At 37.8% G+C, this 22,269-nt stretch overlaps 1 protein-coding gene across 3 annotated transcripts in view; it reads right to left on the reverse strand.

The window, feature by feature from the left end:
* slc24a4a (solute carrier family 24 member 4a) overlaps positions 1–18,359 on the reverse strand; it is a 50,169-nt gene extending 31,810 nt beyond the window's left edge. Inside the window, exons 1-2 of one of the 3 annotated variants that reach the window (XM_016294724.1) lie at positions 17,683–18,359; positions 6,421–6,531 (exon numbers count right to left, since the gene is read on the reverse strand). In XM_016294724.1, the coding sequence (XP_016150210.1) occupies positions 6,421–6,531; positions 17,683–17,860 (289 nt within the window). In that variant the 5' untranslated portion in view covers positions 17,861–18,359. The remainder of the gene's footprint in view (positions 1–6,420; positions 6,532–17,682) is intronic. The other 2 variants (XM_016294726.1, XM_016294725.1) reach the window with 2 other exon arrangements.
* Between the last annotated feature and the right edge of the window lie 3,910 nt (positions 18,360–22,269).

The following is a 22,269-nucleotide window of genomic DNA, read 5'->3' on the forward strand; positions in this document are numbered from 1 at the left end:
GTATAAGTCATTATAATCCGTAATTATGCCCCCAGTGGATGCATATGCCTAGTTTATAATGGGTTTTAATGTTTTTGTCTCGTCGCTCGTAACATTTCCGTCACACGATTGAGGCATTCAGCCAATCACAACGCACTGGATAGCTGGCCAATCACAGCACACCTCACTTTTCAGACCAATGAGCTTTGTAAAAATCAACGCGTTTCAGAAAGGTGGGGCATAGAGGAGAAACAATAATGTACAGTATGTGGAAAATTGAGTTTTTTTTTAACCTTAAACCGCAAAAACACATTTCATTACACCAAATACACAAAATAATGTTCTTTTTAGCAACATCATATGACCCCTTTAAAATAACCCCATTCAAAAGTTTGGGAACCCTTGGTTCTTAATACTGTGTGTGGTTACCTGGATGATTCACCACTGTTTTTTTGTTTTGTGATGGTTGTTCATGAGTCTCTTGTTTGTTCGGAACAGTTAAACTGAGCACTGTTCTTCAGAAAAAATCCTCCAGGTCCTGCAGATTCTTCAGTTTTCCGGCATCTTTTGCATATTTGAACCCTTTCCAGCTGTGACTATGATTTTGAGATCCATCTTTTCACACTGAGGACAATTGAGGGACTCAGACACAATTACTAAAAAAGGTTAAAACATTTACTGATGCTCCAGAAGGAAACACGATGCATTAAGAGCCAACAGGATGATGTCGTCCAAATTTTTCTTATTTTGTTGAAATATTTTTTTTTTTCCATTTAGTACTGCCCTTCGGAAGCAACAGAAGATACTTGCATGTTTCCCGGAAGACAAATGAAGTACAATTTACCTTGATCTTCAAATTTAGGCTCTTAATGCATCGTGTTTCCTTCTGGAGCATCAATGAATGTTTGAACCTTTTTTTAATGGTTGCGTTTGAGTCCCTCAACTGTCCTCAACGTGTTATTTATCTAACACTCATACTCAGCCTACACCTCAAATTTGCACATAATATACAGTACCTGTACATACAAAAACTGTCTATTGTAATATACCTGCACACACAATTGTCAATTTATATATTTTTATTCCTTATTTACTTTTTATTTTTATTATCTGTGTTTTTTGTTCTGTCACTGTCATTCTGTTACACTGTGGAAGCTTCTGTCACGAAAACAAATTCCTCGTATGTGTAAACATACCTGGCAATAAAGCTCATTCTGATTCTGATTCTGATTCTGAAGATGGATCTCAAAATCATACAGTCACTGCTGGAAAGGGTTCAAATATGCAAAAGATGCTGGAAAACTGAAGAATCTGCAGGACCTGGAGAATTTTTCTGAAGAACAGTGCTCAGTTTAACTGTTCAGAACAAACAAGGGAACTCATGAACAACCATCACAAAACAAAAAAACAGTCATGGATCATCCAGGTAACCACACACCGTATTAAGAACCAAGGGTTCCCAAACTTTTGAACGGGGTTATTTTAATAATTTCAGCTATTTTTTTCTTGTGGACTAAATGTAAACATCTAATGTAAAATATCTTACTCAAAACAGTACTAAATAAAAAATAACATGCATTTTGTAAGATTTCTCTTATTTTGTTAAAATTATTCACATTTTCACAGATTCTGCAAGGGGTTCCCAAACTTTCGCATGCCACTGTATAACGTGTGCACCTATAGGACTCATTGGTGATTGCTGGAATGGGCCAAGCTAGCCCTCCTGTGAAGGTAGTCTCGTTGCGAAAGCAATTTCATGTTTAACTGTGGGTTAGTGTGTGGTTCTTTACCAGTAAATACAACCTAGAGCATAACATATGACTGATTGTCTGCTTGATTTACGAGCAGAATTACACTAGTCAAGGCATTGTAAGGATTTAAACGTCAATAAATAGTAACAAGTCCTTTATAGAATAAACTTGCGTAGTTCATAAACAGCAGCAATACGGAAAGAGCTCCGTTAATACAGGGTGAAATACATTGCCACCTCCAGCCCCATCTGTATGTGACAAGCCTCCCGCTGTAACAGTATTATGTTTTCTTTATGAGAAATGCTGCATAACTGTAAAGCTGTTGAATAGTCTATTAACCTATTTGTCAGTGCCTGAGCTTGCAGTTATGTCACATCTTAAAAAGCGCCCACCCCATCACATTCTCTCTTACGAACGGATTTCGATCAATCTGTTCCAGTCTCTAAAAAATGCAAGTTCCTAAAATAACCCACTTCAGGCACAAGAGCATTATGCTTATTCAAATTTCAGTCAACAAGCTGGCATCCAACCCAGACTGTCTGAGCGCTCTCTCTCTCTCTCTTTCAGATTACATATTGATTTGAGCAGCTTCTGAGGAGCACAAACATAATGAAGGCTGGTCTCATCTAAGCATCTGCTTGTTTGCCTATGTGAATGCCTGTTCAAAGCGATTCTCCAGTTACAAAGCCATATAAACACACAAAATATCTTCTCTTTACAGCTAAAAATTTTTGCATGCTAACTGAATTGTGTTTGAGCGTTTTTATTAGTTATGTTTAATGCCATTCCTGACCTGAAGAGATGCCCTCATCACATCAAATTAAATCATCTCATTTCACACCACATGACAATGGAGAAACATCTTTGATGACAAGCTCCAGAAAGTATGTCCATGGACCCATTAGGGACCGTCTGATCACTCTGATGCATGTTGCATGCAAAAATGAGAGCATCTGGCCAGCTCCAATTTCATTGGTTGACTGCTATGCAACTTCCAGGAGTCAGCATGCACTTGATTTTAATCAGTCTGCTAGGAAGGAGTGTTTACAAGTTCCCAGGTTGCTACAATGAGCATTTTAGAGGAATAACCAGTTGCTGTATACATGTGCATGTGTACAAGGTGAATGGCATAAAATCTTTAAAAGATATTTGAGAGGCAATTAGTAGGAAGTAAACATGTTATTGTTTACTTGCATATCGACTGTTAATTGACTGTTTACAGAAATGTCTGTGAAGTAACTGCTACTTATTACTTTTAGACGGATACAATTTCTGACCACAAAGTTGCAAAACATTTCTAAAAAATTGCTTAAGTGTTGACAGTAAGTTTTCACAGAGACTGCTGTATCAGTTCTTGAATGCACCACCACTTTGCACATTGGCTGATTATTTTGGCATCATCGATTTCACATTTACCTGCCTCTAAACATCACATAAAACAGGAAATTCTGGTTAGTTGCTTTTTAATGTCAATCAGATCGGCTTTCCGTCTCTAAGTGGGTTATTACTGGCAAAAACAACCCATATTGTGGCAAATTTCTGCAACACGATCTATAGTATAATGCACTGATGCTGCTTTGCACAACATCTTGATTTAATAATCTGACGGCAGACACTATACCTCTCAAGAGAAGCTGCATAAATAAACCTATTACTCACCTTCATTAAGTTATAGCTATAGTTATGTGTGGGAACTGTGTTGATGACTACATCACAGGATGAACAATGGTTTAAGGAAAACATAAGATGTTGCTGGACTGCTGCTCTGATGCATTTTGGAAACGAGCCACAGGAGATCTGGGCTGGAGCTCAAATGAAACTATGAGCTGTACAGAAATATCAGCAGTTTTACCACAGGGAGATGAATCCTGCTAAATAAACACTAAATTCTCCATCCCAAAGGTTGGATTTTAAGAGAATGGCACTCAGAAAAGACCTTTATTACCAAATAGATTTAATGAAGTAGGGTACATGGGGTCTTCCAAATGTCTTAAGTTAAAAAAAATATAAATACACACACACACACACCTCTAGTTACCAAGCTATAAAATATATTATCAGGGAAAGATAGTGAGTAAAAAAAAAAAACAGAATCCATGAAAAACTATGAACTTTTAGTTCTTAATATTTCTGGTGTCAAAGGTTGATAACCAATGCCCTTCAAGACCGAAGTCAGAAGTCTATGAGGTGTTTTCTCATTTCCTACATTCTCAGGCCATCCCATAAGGAGGAAGCTGAAACAATCCATCATGCTCGCTAAGGTCGCAAAACTCTAGACTTTTGGTAGTACCTAGGATAGTAAAGTCCACTAAAGGAGGTAGAGCTTTTTTGCATTTGGCTCCCAAACTCTGGAATAGCCTTCCTGATAACGTTCGGGGTTTAGACACACTCTCTCGGTTTAAATCTAGATTAAAGACACATCTCTTTGGCCAAGCATTCAAATAATGCATCTCATAATCTTGTACTGCAGTTATATCTGATCAAATGCACATTATTATTCTTTAGCTTGGGTTAAACAAATCAATTTTGTTTGGAACAGCAGCTACGCTAATTATGTCTCTATTTGTTTCTCTGTTTTTGCCACGGGATTGCCACTAGGATTTACACAAGCTTCAGTCTGGATCCAGAACACCTGAGAAGAGATGATGCAACCCCTCAGAGGACCTCAGAGGATGCCAACCCTGAAACAACATACAGAACTACCAAATGTTGCTATAAGTTTGATTGCATCATATAATAATTGCTGTTAATAGTGTTCATCGTCTGTTTGATTACGCCTTTAATTGTTCCGTACATTTCTGCCATATGTACATTAACTGACAGTCACCACTGATAAGCTACTACTAAATATTATAGAAACGTAATTTGCTGTAAAGTTGCTTTGCAACGATTTGTATCGTGAAAGGCGCTATACAAATAAACGTGAATTAATGTGGTAGCTGAATAATTCAAGTTAAGCGGCATATTTAGCTTCATAAGCAGTTGTCTGGTAGCTTGTCATGAGAGGCGCTATTTTGCTAACGTTGATTTTGATACATTTGACAACACCAAGATGATGTGCTGCCACTCTCCTGCTCCATATCTGATTACAGTGTTCTCCAGGGCATCTTTGTAGGGTGGAGTTTTGGGGAAAAAAAGGAGCATCTAATTTAGCAGCTTCGTCTGAGTGAATTTCATAATGGCTAACACCACTAACAGCTTCAATTCCTCCTTACAACAGCGAGAAAGTGCTCTTTGCAAGCTCTCACACGCAGCGGAATGTAAATGCATGAGCGAATGTTCCACAGTTGTGACAGTTGACGTGAACTCCACCTGGCCTTCAGCTCGGAGGGTTGCTGACAGAGATGGACAGATCTCATCTTTCTTCTCCCTTCTCGCTCATGTAGCTGGCAAAGACCTCAGATCACCACTCGCTCATTCTGGCTGGGAGCAGCAAGGCTAAGATCCACAATGTCAGTGCTTGACAATGGCGTATGGCATACCACTGAGCAAATCTGCCTGAAAGCTGTGCTCTTCCACACTCCCTGAGACACTGAAACACTCATTACGGGCAGAGAGAAAAGAGAAAGGGCAGATACTCTCAGCCCACAATGACAAAATTCCTCAGCTCACGACTCTAATAGAGACACAACCCCTGAAACATTCCATAATCTCACATCGCCGCGAACGTGGGGTCACGTGCACTGAACTGCGGAGTTTGGCAAATAAGAGCCACTTAATAAGAGAGCCCTCGGGCGCTGAGATGCCAAGACTCCCAAGATACATCCAAAGACCTGGCCTCATCTTCCCCAGCATCTCCTGTGGTCACAGGGATGTCGAGGGGACAAACATCTAAAAATAGCCTTCCTACTTCCATTTATAGAACGCACAAGGCAAAGCCACAGATCCATTTCTCTCATAATCATAAATCATCCCTTACTTTTCTTTTGTCTTTCCACAAAGCTGCCCAGAGCAAAAAGAGCGATAATGATTTCCAGTCAGAGCAGCTTAATTTACTGTTGGAACAATTCATTTCAATAAATTGCCAGGACCGGGCTCCATTCCATTGATGTTTTCATGCATAGATTACATTTCAATCAAGATTTATGTCCTTATCAGCATTGTCTTGTCAATATCAGTGGCAATAGACAAAAGGGAATGATGTGTGAAGCAAGTAGCATTTCCCAAAGTGTGGACCAAGAGTGACAATAAATCTGTGACACAATAAATCAAAAGACATTGAAATTATATTATATGGAAAAATTTTGTTTTCCAAGAATAAAAACTTTGAATTCAATAGTCAAATGACAATCTTAAATGGGACAGATTCTCGCAACTGGTAGGTTTTCGGGGTGCAGTCTTAGTGGGCCATCTGTTTTGAGTGAGTAGGGCATATTAAGCCTAATCTCCACTAAACTTAATGTTCAGCCAGATATCAAAATGCAGAAAAATCTTAAAGAGCAGTGTGGTAAAGATATGTAACAACCTTAATACAATAAAAACTTTGTAAAATGCTATACATTACAACAACAACAAACAATGTTGGAGGATTTTCAATAAATTTCCAACTGCCTGGGGTACCTGGGAATTTTTTTACGTTTGGTAAGCCCTGCATTGTGATGTCTTTTCTCAGTATGACGTTCATCCTAAGGCAAGTGATCACTCAACTGAGGAAAAGGCATTAATCATTATGAAGTGATGTATGAAATACCTGGTTCTGTGCAGTTCTTCTCTGTCTCATTGTCTCCGGCTGTGGCCATAAGCCTTCGGCCCAGATGATCTCTGGGAACAGCAAACCCCTCCTGAAGCACCAGCCCATGACCTGTGAATAAAGATATACACACATCATCTAAATTTACAAATTCAGAGCGTAGGCACCAAAGCTGTTGTGAATCCGCTTACCCGGATCCATCCGTAACCGGCACAGATTTGAAGAAAATTACAGTCATTTGGCAAATAAATAATTTACGGACATTTACATACATACTTCCAACAATTTAATACATAATCTTATGTTGTACCTCAATGACAAGGGTATTTATAGTAGCATTAATAAGCCAGTCTGTGGACTGTTTGTGCAGCTTATATGGACTGCTCCCCCCTGCAACAATTATATAAAAATTCAATTATTTAATAAATGTTAGTACTTATTCGTGGAATTATATTAGGTTAATGAATTGTGTTCACTTAAAAGTCAAATTTTATAACTTCAAACAAATACCTTAGTTTAAAATAGTTTTATAAGTTTAGCATCACCTTGCATTACACTTCATGTCAACTATCCAAATACTCATCGTCATCAAGGAATAGTTAACAACTTAGAGCTAATTAGCCAAATTACTTGTCGGTTAGGCTTGGGGTTAGTGTGTGATTCTGTACCCTTGATTTGCGTTTTAATCAATGTTCCTACTGGATGTGCATTGTATCATGGTTAGCAGCACCATAGGGCTTATTATTTATTTTCTTTATCATTTTATTTAGAAAATCATAGAAAGAAAATGGTGTGAAGATTCAACCATGCATACTGTCCTAACAGCCAGAGCCTGAATTAGGATTTCATGCATCATATTTGCCTGCATTTCTATGCTTCAGCAGTCGATTTCAGCACATCATTTTTTTCATGAGAATATGTGGTAAGGTCCAAAAAAAGGATAATCATTTATCTTGTTCTGAAACTACGGCACTCATTTAGTGGAACATATTTATTGGACAGTTGGCATTACAGCTGTTAATCACTGAACACATTGTGTTTATTCAAATTATAAAAAAAAAAAAATTCGAACAGAAATAAAATATGACGTTACTTTTTTCTGTGCAACATGAAAGCAATTAACTAGTAGAATGACATCAGTTCTATTTTTAAGGATTTTCATGACGTTCAACTTAGACACTTCAACATCTGAGCTCTTCACATTAAGATTACATTGCAATTAGGGTCCACTAAACACTACAAAAGAAAAACTAGACTAAATAAATAAACAAATCTGAAAACTACAATGTCTTTACTGGTTACACGCAACAACAAATAGCATAAACAGTGTAGCCTGATTTACGAACGAATGACCCTTATGAGCAGATACTTTAATAAATCGATCCAAAAGTGACTCTCGGACCATCAGTTTTAATCAGACCAATGACTCCCTTACTAAGTAAAATGGTTGAATGAGTGGTTGAATTAGTGGTTCTTGGCTGGTTAAATTTGGCACATCCTTCTCAAGAGTTAGCGTGTGAAATAGGTTTTTATAAAATGTCAAAATATTTTCTATCCCAGTTTAATATACAATCAGCTAGCATTTTATATATTAATTCCTCTAAAATAACATCAAAAGTATTTCACTTACAAATAAGGTTATCAAAAATACTAATATATATATATATATTTTTTTTTTTTTTTTTTATATATATATATATATTTATTTTTTTTTTTTTTTTTTGTCCAGTATTATGGTTAAAAATACTGTAGTTAAGACCAGTTACCTTGATTTTTAAATTTTTGGGGGGAATTAAAGAAACAAACTTGTTAACTTCCAGACAGCTCCCATCCCTAGTCCCCACTTATTTGATGAAAAAAAATGACTTCAAACTAAAGATAAGGGTGATGACAATTTTTATTTTCGAGTGAAATATTCTTTTAATGCACAAAATACCTTTAAAAGGGCCATTCTTGATTCTATAAATATTCCCTATTACATTAGGAGTAGCAAAAAAAATTAAATAAAAAATGTATTCCACACACTGAAATCTGCTGCAGCAAAACCTGTCTAAAATATTCCAACTGCTCCTAAATCAAGAACAGAATGACCCACTTACAGCTTATGAGAAGCAGAACAAAGGAGCAGTAAAGTTGTGTAACGAAGTGTCACAGGAGGAGGACAGAATAATGAACTCAACAGCAATAAAAAGTTCATTTTCAGTCTGCATTAACTACAATTATCGATGGAGGAAAATGAGAAGGTGTAGAAGAACAAGAATGAGATTTGGGAAGTTGGCCCATATTAGGTGTTTTGTTCTGTAATCACAGCAGGAGTGCACACTAGATGGACTCCTGACAGGCTTATCAGAAATGCCAGTATCCGCAGAGCCATTAAAGCAGAAAGCACATATTCAGCATACTCAATTACAATATAATGTGCAGGTAATCCCTTAAGCCGCTTGTAATTTTGGTGTAATTAAACTCAACCGCACCCACTAGTATCGCTCAGCCAGGCAGGCAACGCTGTACACTTTGTAGACAATAAGAGTAAGTGGAAAAGCTTGATGCAAAATCCCCTGTAATGAGACATCATTTGTGTCTGAGATGTGCTTTTCCCACAGTGGTTTGAGTTGGGTATTCATTTCAGCTGGAAACTGCAGTCAGTTGTATGTGTAGGTAATTCATATTCATTTGAAATGAATACTAGTGGCAATAAAAAAAATGTAAAAAAGTTTTATTCCCCTTTTTTTTTAATTTTTTTTTTTATACAAATTCTTATTACAAGGGTAGATTATAAATACCCATTTATATAAATAATAAATACTTTTTTTTCGTGCAGCTAATTGCGCAGTACTATGTTATGACTTCAAACACTTTTTAGGGCTGGGTTTTGACAAATTTCACAACTCGATTCGATTATCCTTCACACAGGCCATGGCAAATTTTCTCATGGAAAAAAATACTCTCTGGGTTTGAGTTGGGTATTCATTTCAGCTGGAAACTGCAGTCAGTTGTATGTGTAGGTAATTCATATTCATTTGAAATGAATACTAGTGGCAATAAAAAAAATGTAAAAAAGTTTTATTCCCCCTTTTTTTTTATTTTTATTTTTTTATACAAATTCTTATTACAAGGGTAGATTATAAATACCCATTTATATAAATAATAAATACTTTTTTTTCGTGCAGCTAATTGCGCAGTACTATGTTATGACTTCAAACACTTTTTAGGGCTGGGTTTTGACAAATTTCACAACTCGATTCGATTATCCTTCACACAGGCCATGGCAAATTTTCTCATGGAAAAAAATACTCTCTCAACTCATGCTGTAAAATATACCCGAGTGTCAATAATATGGAAGGTTGAAATGTAATGATTTGTATACCAACACTTAAAATATACTTTTTGTAATAATAAAGTTATAATACTAACATTAATTTACATAACTGTATTTCTACTCCAATTAGTTATTTTTTTTAAATATAAACATTAAAAAAAAGTTGGTTGTCACAAAAACTTGACGGATTTATTCAAACAAATTAAACATTGAAGAACAGTAAAAAATTATATATATATATATATGGTGCATATTTAGCAAAATGCTCCTCTCTAGAGTTAATTTTCTAGATGACTAATGAGTTCATGGTCACCGAATATGTTTTTCTGTGGTAAATGTGACATTATCTACAAGATATTGTCATCTTTCCGTGTTTGAAACACTGATTGAGTGATTACACTAGACAGGATACGGATTTCGGTAAGTTGTACTCTTTTATTATCTGTATACCTTTGGATGTTCATTCATGTTTATTTCATGTTGTAACTGCTATTAAAGCGGAGGAGATGATCAGTTCGCGCTGTTGCTTCTAACGGAGGAGCTACAGCGATGTCACTCCACATTAAACGGTGCCAAAACAGCATTTAATATTTAAATACAGTAATAAAATGGTCAGAATTTGAAATCTGAGACTTTGTTTCATATCAAAAGTAACAAATCACAAAGCTTATTGCAATTTATTGGATGGGAGGCGCGCTACAATGTTCCGTTCATTATTTGACAGGCTACACTAATCGATTATTAGGATTTATGAATCTTTATCATTTCATAAAAATTAGAATCAATTAAGGTTTACATCAGATAACCATCTCCATATGTTTGGCTTTTTTGACATTGTAAACTTGCTCAGTAGCTCACCTGGTGGTACAGCACTGCATTTGCAATGTGGAGTACTTGGGTATAAGTCCTCAAACACAAGTCAAGATAAAAGAGCTCAAGACTTGCAGAAAAATGCTAAAATGGCATGGTTACTTCAGCAAAAGCATTTTTATTCGAAGTTTCCTTTTGTTACCACCATTGGTTAGGTTTAGGGTAGGGTTTAGTGATGGAATGTTATTTTCAAATGTGACATAGCATTAACTTTTAATGCCACTTACTTGACATCTCGCATTGAAAGTGTTGCGAAACATGCAAGAAGCAATGTATAATTTTCTGAAATGTCACCACAAGGCACTTTTTTTTTCCCCTCAACGAGCCTCTGGTGTATAATGTTATCTCTCGTTTAAACACACCCACACACGCCTCGTTTAAACACACCCCCACATGTCTACGTCACTGTGTGGGAAGATTTGCATAACACCGCCCAAATGTACGCGCAAAGAAAGAAGGCGTAACTTTGATTCTCGCTGTAGTATTGTTGCCGTCGCCACCATGTCGTGGAGACACTGTGTTCTGTTGTGAAAGCGAAACTACTTTGTTTGGCCTTCCAAAAGACGACACAACTACAAATCAGTGGTTAAGTTGTATTTACAACACTGTTCTTGTTGTGCACATACATCTTCTGATGCCGCTGGACACATCATCATTGATGTTCCTGGAATCATCAGGTTCCAGAACAGTTCAACCCAAATATTCATTTGTGTGCAGCGCATTTTACGGAGGACTGTTTCCTGAACCTGGGAGAGTAGCCTACAATGCCGTCTGTGCACTGCACAAAGGCTGTTTCTATAAAGTGGGACAATTTCAACTTTGCAAGGACAATCTGGTGCTTCTGACTCACAGCCTTTAAGTACGTTTTCATATTTAAAGAATTTGCCACTGACGATTCAAACGTGAGTTTTGAGCAGTGTAGAGTAGCGCTTGTTTGTCGTTTCTCCAATCACAAATGCAGACATGGTTTTTGTGTACACTAGGGCTGCTCGTTTATGGCAAAAATCATAATCACAATTATTTAAAGGGGTCATATGATGCGATTTCAAGTTTTCCTTTCTCTTTGAAGTGTTACAACCTCTTGGTGCATAAAGATCTGTAAAGTTGCAAAGACTAAAGTCTCAAATCCAGAGAGATATTCTTTAAACTTTATATGAGTGATTTATTTAAAGATAGGAATATGTATCAAATATATATTTCCTGTAAATAAGGTTGCTATGACATCTGTCACGAATCCAGTCCATGAACTTCCGTCTGCTAGCCATCAGAGGTCACCCTTTCCATCATTCATTGCACTAATTGCACACAGCTGTTTCACTAATTGCACACAGCACTGATTGCACACAGCTGTTTCATATTACTCACTCCCTATTTAACACTTACTCTTATCCCTTCCCTCTGCCGAGTATTGTTTAGCGCTTATCACTCCCCTAGCGATAGCTACTCTACGGAGCCATTTCGAGTTTTTCGTTGTTCAGTCATAGTCTTGTCCTGCCTGATTTCCCGTGTTCCTGATTATTGCCTGTTTATCTTTGGTTAACCCTTTGCCTGCTGTTTCGGACTGTGTTTGCACCTCGCCTGGGCTCTAGCTCATGTTATTGGATTACCCCTCATGTCAAGCCCTCTGGATATTGTTAGCTGCTCATCGACCACGCCCATTTTGGATTACTCTTCTGTCTTGCCCTTGTCAGCCCCGTAACAACATCTACATTGCTGTGGTATTGAGAATTGTGAGATTTCGCTGGTCTCTACCGAGTATTAGGTAACTAGCCTATTAGTAACAAATAAACAAACAAACAAAAAGTTCTCAATTATTGAAAATTAAACTGTCAGTAATATAAAAGCAAAGACAAATAGGTTACACTTTACTTGAAGGGGTGTGCATAAGACTGACATGACACCTTCATAATCATGACATGATCTACATAATCATGACATGACACATGTCATGAATATGAAGGGTTTTTTATGCATGTTTATGACAACTGTCATTAAGTGTCATTCGCTCAGTTATGTAATTTTTAATGCAAAGATGACATTGTTCTAGTCGCGCCCCTTTTGATTCTGTTTGCTTATCGTTGACCTATGCTAGCCCTAGGACTATTCTTGTGTCTTGCCCGACATATACCTGTTTGCCACTGTTTGAGCCTGCCTGTGTTTCTGACCTCCTCTGATGTGAATAAAGCTTACATATGGATCCGCACGTCTCACATCTTGTCAGCCCCGTAACAACATCTACATTGTTGTGGTATTGAGAATTGTGAGATTTCGCTGGTCTCTACCGAGTAGCCTATTAGTAACAAATAAACAAACAAACAAAAAGTTCTCAATTATTGAAAATTAAACTGTCAGTAATATAAAAGCAAAGACAAATAGGTTACACTTTACTTGAAGGGGTGTGCATAAGACTGACATGACACCTTCATAATCATGACATGATCTACATAATCATGACATGACACATGTCATGAATATGAAGGGTTTTTTATGCATGTTTATGACAACTGTCATTAAGTGTCATTCGCTCAGTTATGTAATTTTTAATGCAAAGATGACATTGTTTGAGATGTCTTTGTTATGGGCTATGGTTAGGGGTAAGGGTAGGGGTAGGGTTAGGTCAAATAATGTCATATTTGCATTAAAAATTACATAACTGAGCATATGACACTCAATGACAGTTGTCATAAACATGCATAAAACCTCCTTCATATTCATGACGTGTGTCATGTCATGATTATGAAGGTGTCATGTCAGTCTTATGCACACCCCTTCAAGTAAAGTGTTACCGACAAATAAAATAGAATAAAAATATCCAAATGAAAAACGTTGCTTTAATGTTTTTTATGCAACTCTCAAGCATTTAACAGCCTGCTACAGAAATTAATAATCAAATGTAAAATAAAACAGCCTAGTCTTCACTGCAAGAATTAAACTTTCTTTGTTTCTTATTAAAGCTACAAAAGTCATTCACTCCAGAGCAGTGTGTGATTTTGAATTTGTCTTTTGTTTGATTAATATTAAGCACACAGTCGCAGCAGGATTATAGCTGCTGTCACTTTAAGAGCCACACGGATCCAACTTACTGTTACCCATTTCTTTTCATTCTCAACCGTTTATGTTCATTTATTACATGACTGACAAAGGTTTAAGTGAATAATCACTAAGCGCCACATTTTGACACATTTTTGTGTGTATTTGACTGTTTAGGTGCGTAGCTTGACCTAAAGATGACTTTACATGTCTGTGTTCTGTTCTGTCTCGGAGTGCATACATACACTGAACAAAATTATAAACGCAACACTTTTGTTTTTGCCCCCATTTTTCATGAGCTGAACTCAAAGATCTAAGACTTTTTCGATGTACTCAAAAGGCCTATTTCTCTCAAATATTGCCACTCTAAAATGTGCAGTTTTATCACACAGCACAATGCCACAGATGTTGCAAGTTTTGAGGGAGCGTGCAATTGGCATGCTGACTGCAGGAATGTCCACCAGAGCTGTTGCCCATGAATTGAATGTTCATTTCTCTACCATAAGCCATCTCCAAAGGCGTTTCAGAGAATCTTGCAGTACATCCAACCGGCCTCACAACCGCAGACCACATGTAACCACACCAGCCCAGGACCTCCACATCCAGTATCTTCGACTCCAAGATCGTCTGAGACCAGCCACCCGGACAGCTGCTGCAACAATCGGTTTGCATAACCAAAGAATTTCTGCACAAACTGTCAGAAACCGTCTCAGGGAAGCTCATCTGCATGCTCATCGTCCTCATCAGGGTCTCGACCTGACTGCAGTTCGTCATCGTAACCGACTTGAGTGGGCAAATGATCAGATTCGATGGCGTCTGGCACTTTGGAGAGGTGTTCTCTTCACAGATGAATCCCGGTTTTCACTGTACAGAGCAGATGGCAGACAGCGTGTATGGCGAATGGGTTTAAAACAAATTTATAACATACATTTTTTAAGTAACACAGCTGCCCTAAACTAACAGTATTGATGATTACCAAAATAATTGATGTTTCTGTAATGGTTAATCCACCAGTAGGCTGTGTGTAAACTCTTTAGTCACAGTAGGATTTCTAATACTAAAATATATTAAAATAGAATTATTGTTGGGATTTAATGGATTCAAAGATAGATCGCACAAAAGTTTCATCAAAAGCAAGTCTTTGGGAACAACTAGAAACTATCTGGAAGTCAAAAACAGAGACTGTACATAAAAACAATGCAAGCAAGAAAGCAAGCTGTTATCAAGGCCAAAGGAGGCCATACAAAATAAAATAAAATAGTTTTAAAAAAAATACTTTTTAAAAGTGTGAATAAAGGCTATTTAGTTGTTTCAGTATGTTATTTGCCAAATAAATGACAATACAATTTTTACAAAATACAAGTTTTGAAAAAGTTTGACAGAATTATAATATTTATTTTCTCAGTTTATTATGACAGGTCGTCTAATAAATTTGTGTGTGTGTGTGTGTGTGTGAGAGAGAGAGAGATTTACGGAAGAGGATTAGGGCCAAGTGATAATAAAAAAAATTAACCATCTCTTCAAGTCATTATAATGCAAGATTAAACTTGTTAAATTACGAGAAAAAAGTTGTGAGAAAAAAAAACTAATTCCGAAGAGATTAGGGTAAAATAGGAAAAATTAGGCCTGTAATTTCAAAGTGAAGGCTTATAATAGACCCTATTTAAAAGCACTCGATTCATTGCCGATTTTGAACGCGATTTTGTATAGCTTGTCAATGAACTACGGCTCTGTGTAGTAAATGCCGCTCCATCTGAACGCACGTGCTGGAGATTTACTACTAATCACAGGAGCGGCTTTACTGACGAGATGCGCATGAAAATCGCATTCGATTTTTTGCACAGCCCTAATATATACAGTGGGGAAAAAAAGTATTTAGTCAGCCACCAATTGTGCAAGTTCTCCCACTTAAAAAGATGAGAGAGGCCTGTAATTTTCATCATAGGTATACCTCAACCTTGCTGTCGGTGACAGTGCTCGTATGTTTTTGTCCCAAAAGAATACCAACATGTACATACTTTACTTTGAGGAAACGATGGATGGGTTTCATGCTAATGTTCGCGTCATTTTTGCTGCATGCAGCTTCGCGCTCCTGACTGAGCGAGTATAAACCACGCTCTACACTCGAAGCATTGTACAGCTCAAACGAGTCGTGCGGTTTCGGTATGCTTTCAGTTTCGTTTGCAGTTTGATGTTTCTCACATGCAACAGAAATGCAGTGTTAGGAGTTAAACAATGTGGTAGTCGCGCCAGTGTGACCGCACACAAAATTTTGTTGCACCGGCAGAAAAAATTATCGCAAAATGTGCCCATTTGGTTGCACACTGGAGCCCTGTGCAGTACAGTATTTATTTATCGAATACGGTTATAGTGATAATTAAAATATGAAATGGTAATACTAACCGTGGGGTATTTTATCACGATTTATCGTCAAACCGGTAATCGTTCCCTCCCTAGTACTGACGTAATCATATAGCCATCATCATCCCGATTTAAATCCTAAATATCAAACATGTTTGATATGATCGGGGCGGCCCCGATTTGTGTGCGAGCAGACCGGGAGGTGCAGGATTCGATCGGTGAACGCCTCACATTACCAGATAATCCGCGCCGAACATCGGGAGCGATCGAGGGGCTCGAGAAGATTTTTGCTCCGATTCTCGGGAGGGGGAAATCGGGGCTAAATCGGGCTAAAAATCCTATAGTGTGAGCCAGGCTTTACAGAATGTTTTTTTTATAGTACAATTACCTCTAGTATGTCAAAAGATCGAGGAAATTTAGATTTCTCGGTTCATGACCCCTTTAACTTCAGTCAGAAGGCAGTCGCCAACATGGCGATTTAGTAGCCTACATTCTGGAATATATTCTTAATACACCTAAAAACGTACTTCAAGGTCAAGAATTTGGTTCTTCATCGAATACAGTAAATTCAATAAAATATAGCCAATTCATGAAACCTGACAACATTTGCAACATAACATTCATTAAAGTTATACTGGGAACACACTAAAAGATTTCTGAAATCTTATAAGATCTTCAAAATGTGAGAGACCACAAACATGAGGGGGAAAATCCTAGATTTAACCGTTTTGCTTCTATAGTGTGTGGTGTTTTCGGGGTCCGGGGTCCCCCCCCCACCACATCAGGATTTCTTATTTTAAATATTCAACATGTTGAATATTTACGATTCGCGACCGGGGCGCCTCCGACGTTCTTCCCAGCAGATTCAGTCACTCTTAACACACCTCACACCACAGGAAAATCTGATAAAATAATCTTTAGAACCACCAAGATAATCGGACATTACCTAGGATTGTCGGAAGGGGACACCCTCGCATTAGCGTTAACTGTTTTTTTGTCATTTGACGCAAACGTGATATAATGCCTAATATAAGTGTTATAAATGTACATACATTTAAAAAAAAAAAAACACAACTTTCGAGGATTTACGATGCTGATGACCGTTAAACGCGTCATCACAGTCTTGAGAAACTGGACCCGCCCACGTGAGCTCGATTCAAACTCACACAGCTTGAAATAGGCAGTTACTCGTCGAATAAAAATGAAACTCTGCATTCAATTATTATCATACCGTTCACAGCTAAACACAATCCGGGACTGTCTGTGACATATTTTGGACATAAACCCATAGCTTGGGATCATCGTCGTCGTTTGTTTGTCTCATTGTTGACTTACGTAACGTTACGCACAAATGAGACTGCTGAATATAACGTTACTGTACAATGTGTAACCATGCCAACCGACAAAAAAAAAACAGCCCAAAGAATAACGGACGTTGTAAAGACGCTGTCAACCGCTCTCGGGTATTTATTCATGTATATCCTGAGAGAAGGGGTGTTCTCCCCACTCACAGCAGCCTCTATTCACACCACTGTGAATAATTCAACGTCTGACGTCCCAAAAAAGGACAAGCATGTACTGCCGCGCATTATTAATACACTATAAGATAACGACACACACGTGTTGGTAGCGATGTGCAGCCCCAACAGAACACAGTGGGACAATCACTTAACGTTACTCACCTGTTTTAGTGAGCAACGCCGACATACACCACGCCAAGAACAGGACGCTGCAGATGAAGCACACCTGCGCGAACAGCATCTCTCTCCGTTTGCGAACTTTAAACATTTTGGAAATGATGCTCTTTTTGGATATACTGCAGCTCTGCTCCAGCTCCATGGTCGTCTGTGGCTGGGTCATTTCGCGAGTGTAATTCAGCTCCGGAGTGAAGCCACACAGATGGCCGGGACCGCAGGAAACCAGGCTCGGGATGAGGTCTTCTTCATGTCCAGCGCGCGGCGGAGCGAGCGAGCGTGCGTGCGTGCGTGAGTGAGCTTCAGTCGCGCTCCTTCTGATGTTGTATTATTAGAGCAGCACGAGGGGGGTAAAAAAGCTCATTATAATCAGCTGAAATTAATCACTGGGCATATTTTGGACGGTATGCTGTCGGGCTTCACAGTTGTCTGGTGATAGTAAGACTAAACCCCAAAATCTCTTTGACATAAGAAATATACAAGGCGAGCTAGCTGTCCTTTTATTTTATAGAATATATCAACGAGCCTGTCAGTAAACGTCTCAAGGATCCATGCCGTTTGAGATCAGTCCTCTCAAGTTGAGGTTTCATCTCCCTCTCATGCAGCTATCTGCTGTGACTTCTACATGTGAGAGACTTCACGTGACACTGACGGCGTATGCACACTGAGCCTACTCCACTCACTACACTACTATAATAATCCTTGGAAAAGGCATGGTTTATACCATGCAAATAGTGTAGGCTATTCCTAATAAAGCCACTTAATGTCATGTAAAATACTGTACATCACACTAATGATATTAATAGTCAATTCAGAAATTATCGCTTTATCATGTGGTTTTGTGTCAGTGGATCATATTTTCTTTTAAATGCTCTATTTTCATGGTAGAGGTTTAATTATAGGATGCAGTGTGCTATTTTCTTATGATTAGACTACTATTTCCAGTAAGAATCAGAGTTGGGGGTAACTCGTTACAAGTAACGCGAGTTACGTAATCAGATTACTTTTTTCAAGTAACTAGTAAAGTGACGCATTACTTTTTTAATTTACAAGAAAATATCGGAGTTACTTTTTCAAAAAAGTAACGCCAGTTACTTTGTTTTCCCATTTATCGACTGACAGCTCTCCTGTCCCCATATCGGGAGAAATCGGGAGTACAGAGGTGTTGTGTGTGCTGTGTGAACATGATGTTACTGTAGTTCTAGACTAAATGTGAATGTGCATTAATTCATCCCACTCACAATAAACAGATTTAGTTATTCATCAAAATGAATTAAAACAGTGAAATGCAAACTCAAAATATGACACAAACCTGCAATAATTAAATATGTTAAATAACACAAATGTATCTAATCCCATTTTATTAACCAATGTCTTCGCTGCTGACCTTTGATGATCCAGTTCAACCATACTAACAAGCAAAAATGACTTTAGAGAAACTAACAATTGTGCTTCATTGTTTTTTTTTATTGCTGAAGAGTGTTTCTTCTCCTGCGTTCTACTGTACAGACGTGAATTTACTTTTGCTTCAGCCTGAGGTTTATTCATTACACTTTTTGGTGTGAAAGGGCTTTTATATTAGCTATAAACAGAACTTCTTATATTAAAAACAATCAAGCCCTGCTTATATTTAAAAAGTAACGCGAAAGTAACGCAAAAGTAATATGGGAGTAACTAAGTAACGTAATTAGTTATTTTTGTTAGGGAGTAACGCAATATTGTAATGCATTACTTTTAAAAGTAACTTTCCCCAACACTGGTAAGAATTGATACTTTTAATAATTAATGCTTATTAAGTAAGGATGCATTAAAGTGACAGTAAATACATCGATAGTGTAAAGATTTATATTTCAAATGCTGTTCTTTTGAACTTCATATTCATCAAATAATCTTGAAAAAGTATCATGGTTTCCACAATGTGAGAGACTTAAGCACATTCACGTGACACTGATGACGTATGCACACTGAGCCTACTCCACTCACTACAGTATTATAATCCTTGGAAAAGGCATGGTTTATACCATGCAAATAGTGTAGGCTATTCCTAATAAAGCCACTTAATGTCATGTAAAATACTGTACATCACACTAATGATATTAATATTGATTGCCAAAACAAGTTTCCTTTTTCCTGAGGATGCTGGGAATAGCACATATTCAGTATTATTGAAAAAAATATTGTAAAATTGAATTCACAAAAGCACATCATTGGTAATGGTATATATTTTTTTTTACAACCAAAGCAATTCATCTGAAATAGATTGACTTCAGTCCTGTGAAAAAATACACCTAAAAAATGTTATGGATATATGCTCTAGTAACACATACAGTATATTGCAAGAAAAATTTAAATTACTTTTTGCGACCATTATTCAACATGAAGTCCCAAATAATATGTCTGCAATGAAAAAAAGTCATCAGCCCGAATAGCTGATGTTTCTAAGACATCTTGTCCACGCGCCGCTCACTCAAGCCCACCGTGTGTGACGCAGTGTTTTGTTGTGAAAGCAAAACTACTTTGTTTGGCCTTCCAAAGGAGGACACGACTAGAAATCAGTGGTTAAGTTGTATTTACAGCACTGTTCCAGAACAGTTCAACCCAATTATTCAGATGTGTGCAGCGCACTTTATGGAGGACTGTTTCCTGATCCTGGTAGAGTAGACTACAATGCCGGCTGTTCTGACTCACAGACTTTAAGTACGTTTTTATATTTAAAGAATTTGCCACTGATGATTCAAACACGAGTTTTGAGCAGTGTAGAGTAGCACTTGTTGTTTGTAATTTCTCCGATCACAAATGCAGACATGGTTTTATGTTTACGTGGCGCGATGCAATGCAACATGTAAAAAGACAGCATAAGTAATTATAATCCGTAATTATGTCCCCACTGGATGCAACAAATGCCTTGTTTATAATGGTGTAACAACGTTTGTAGATCAGGAAGAAGGAGGCGGGAACCGGCGAACATTTAAATTAGATTTTAATAAAATAAACAAACACAAAATGAAATTAAAGCGGCAGCCCCTCGCGGACGACTTGAGGTATTCGGCCAATCACAACGCACTGGATAGCTGGCCAATCAGAGCACACCTCGCTTTTCAGATCGATGAGCTTTGTAAAAATCGACGCGTTTCAGAAAGGCGGGGCATAGAGGAGAAACAATAATGTACAGTATGTGGAAAATAATGTGTTTTTTGAACCTTAAATCGCATAAACACATTTCATTACACCAAATACACAAAATAATGTTCTTTTTAGCAACATCATATGACCCCTTTAATATCTAGGGCAAAGTTATGCCCATTTGCCTTTTCGATTACTTACTAAATCAGATACACTTCTATTGACTGAGACAGTAGGTAGAATTGATGGCCAGGACTGAAAATCATTAGCAGGTTGCTATGGAGGGTCACCCAGGATCTTTCAAGGGGGTGAGATTTGATGTAGTGGATCCTATTTATAAATATAAATGTTTTTTCCTCTGAATCTGTCTTTCTCTCTTTCTCTTTGCTGTATTTCTCTCTTTCTCCCTTTGTCTGCCCAGTCAAAGGAATTAGCCTCCCTGGGACTTAGCATTTCAGCAAAAACAGCAACTGACTGACCAATGAAAAGTGTTTTCCTGTGGCAGTCAACCTGTGGCAGTTTTTATTTTACGCAAACATTTTTTAGGAATAGTTCACCCAAAAAAGAAAATTTTGCTAGCTAATTTTTGTTAAACTATGGTGCAAAGCTAAACAAATTTGTAAAATGTGATAAGCCCAGCACATCAGTCTGTGCATGTTAAAGCTCAACAACAAAGAATCAGCCTCAGGGTGGACTGTTAATGCAGCCTTTTTTGCTGGGCCATCGTTCAATTGCCTGAACTAAATGCATCACTGGACAAAAGATGAGGCAAGAGGAGGTTGCATGCTCGCAAATAAGTTTTCACCAGCTACAGCCTACGCTGGCTGATGTCTTTTTAATGTCAGTTTTTTGCTAACCATTCTTCAGGCTAAAAGAACAGGACTGTGTGACAGGTACGCAAGATTTACTGGACACCGATGCTACCGGAGTGCCCCCTGCAGTGGATGGTGGGTAAGTCTGCCAAAAGATTGTGTCGAATAGCTCAGGAGTCACGCTGCCTTCTTGTAATAATGTGAATGGTCTGAATTCTCCAGCGGTGTGTAAGTATGAGTGTGTGTGTAAGAGAGAGTGTATGAGTGAGTAACTCTCTAGAGTTTTAAAGGTCAGCTGGTGAGAATTTAGGCTGAGGTACCAGGTGAGAAGTGAGATCCTCGATGCTGTGGTGACTTGTTATAATACTGAGAGACAGTATATGTTTGTTTATGACAGGGGTTTTCAAGCTGTACAGTGCCAGGAACCTCCCTCCCAGACAACCATCTTATGGGCCCCCAATGTAAAAAAGCTAGATTATCTCAACATTTTATCACAACTTTCATTAAAAATTAATTAAAATGATTATATAATGTCTGTCAGGTTATTAATAATAATTCAAAAATGTCCTAAATGTTTTTGAATTAATGTGTGTGTGTGTGTGTGTGTATGTGTGTGTGTGTGTGTGTGTGTGTGTATATA

The sequence above is a fragment of the Sinocyclocheilus grahami genome, unplaced genomic scaffold, assembly GCF_001515645.1.
Source record: "Sinocyclocheilus grahami isolate Dianchi unplaced genomic scaffold, SAMN03320097.WGS_v1.1 scaffold323.1, whole genome shotgun sequence".
In the NCBI taxonomy this organism is placed as follows: Eukaryota; Metazoa; Chordata; class Actinopteri; order Cypriniformes; family Cyprinidae; genus Sinocyclocheilus; species Sinocyclocheilus grahami.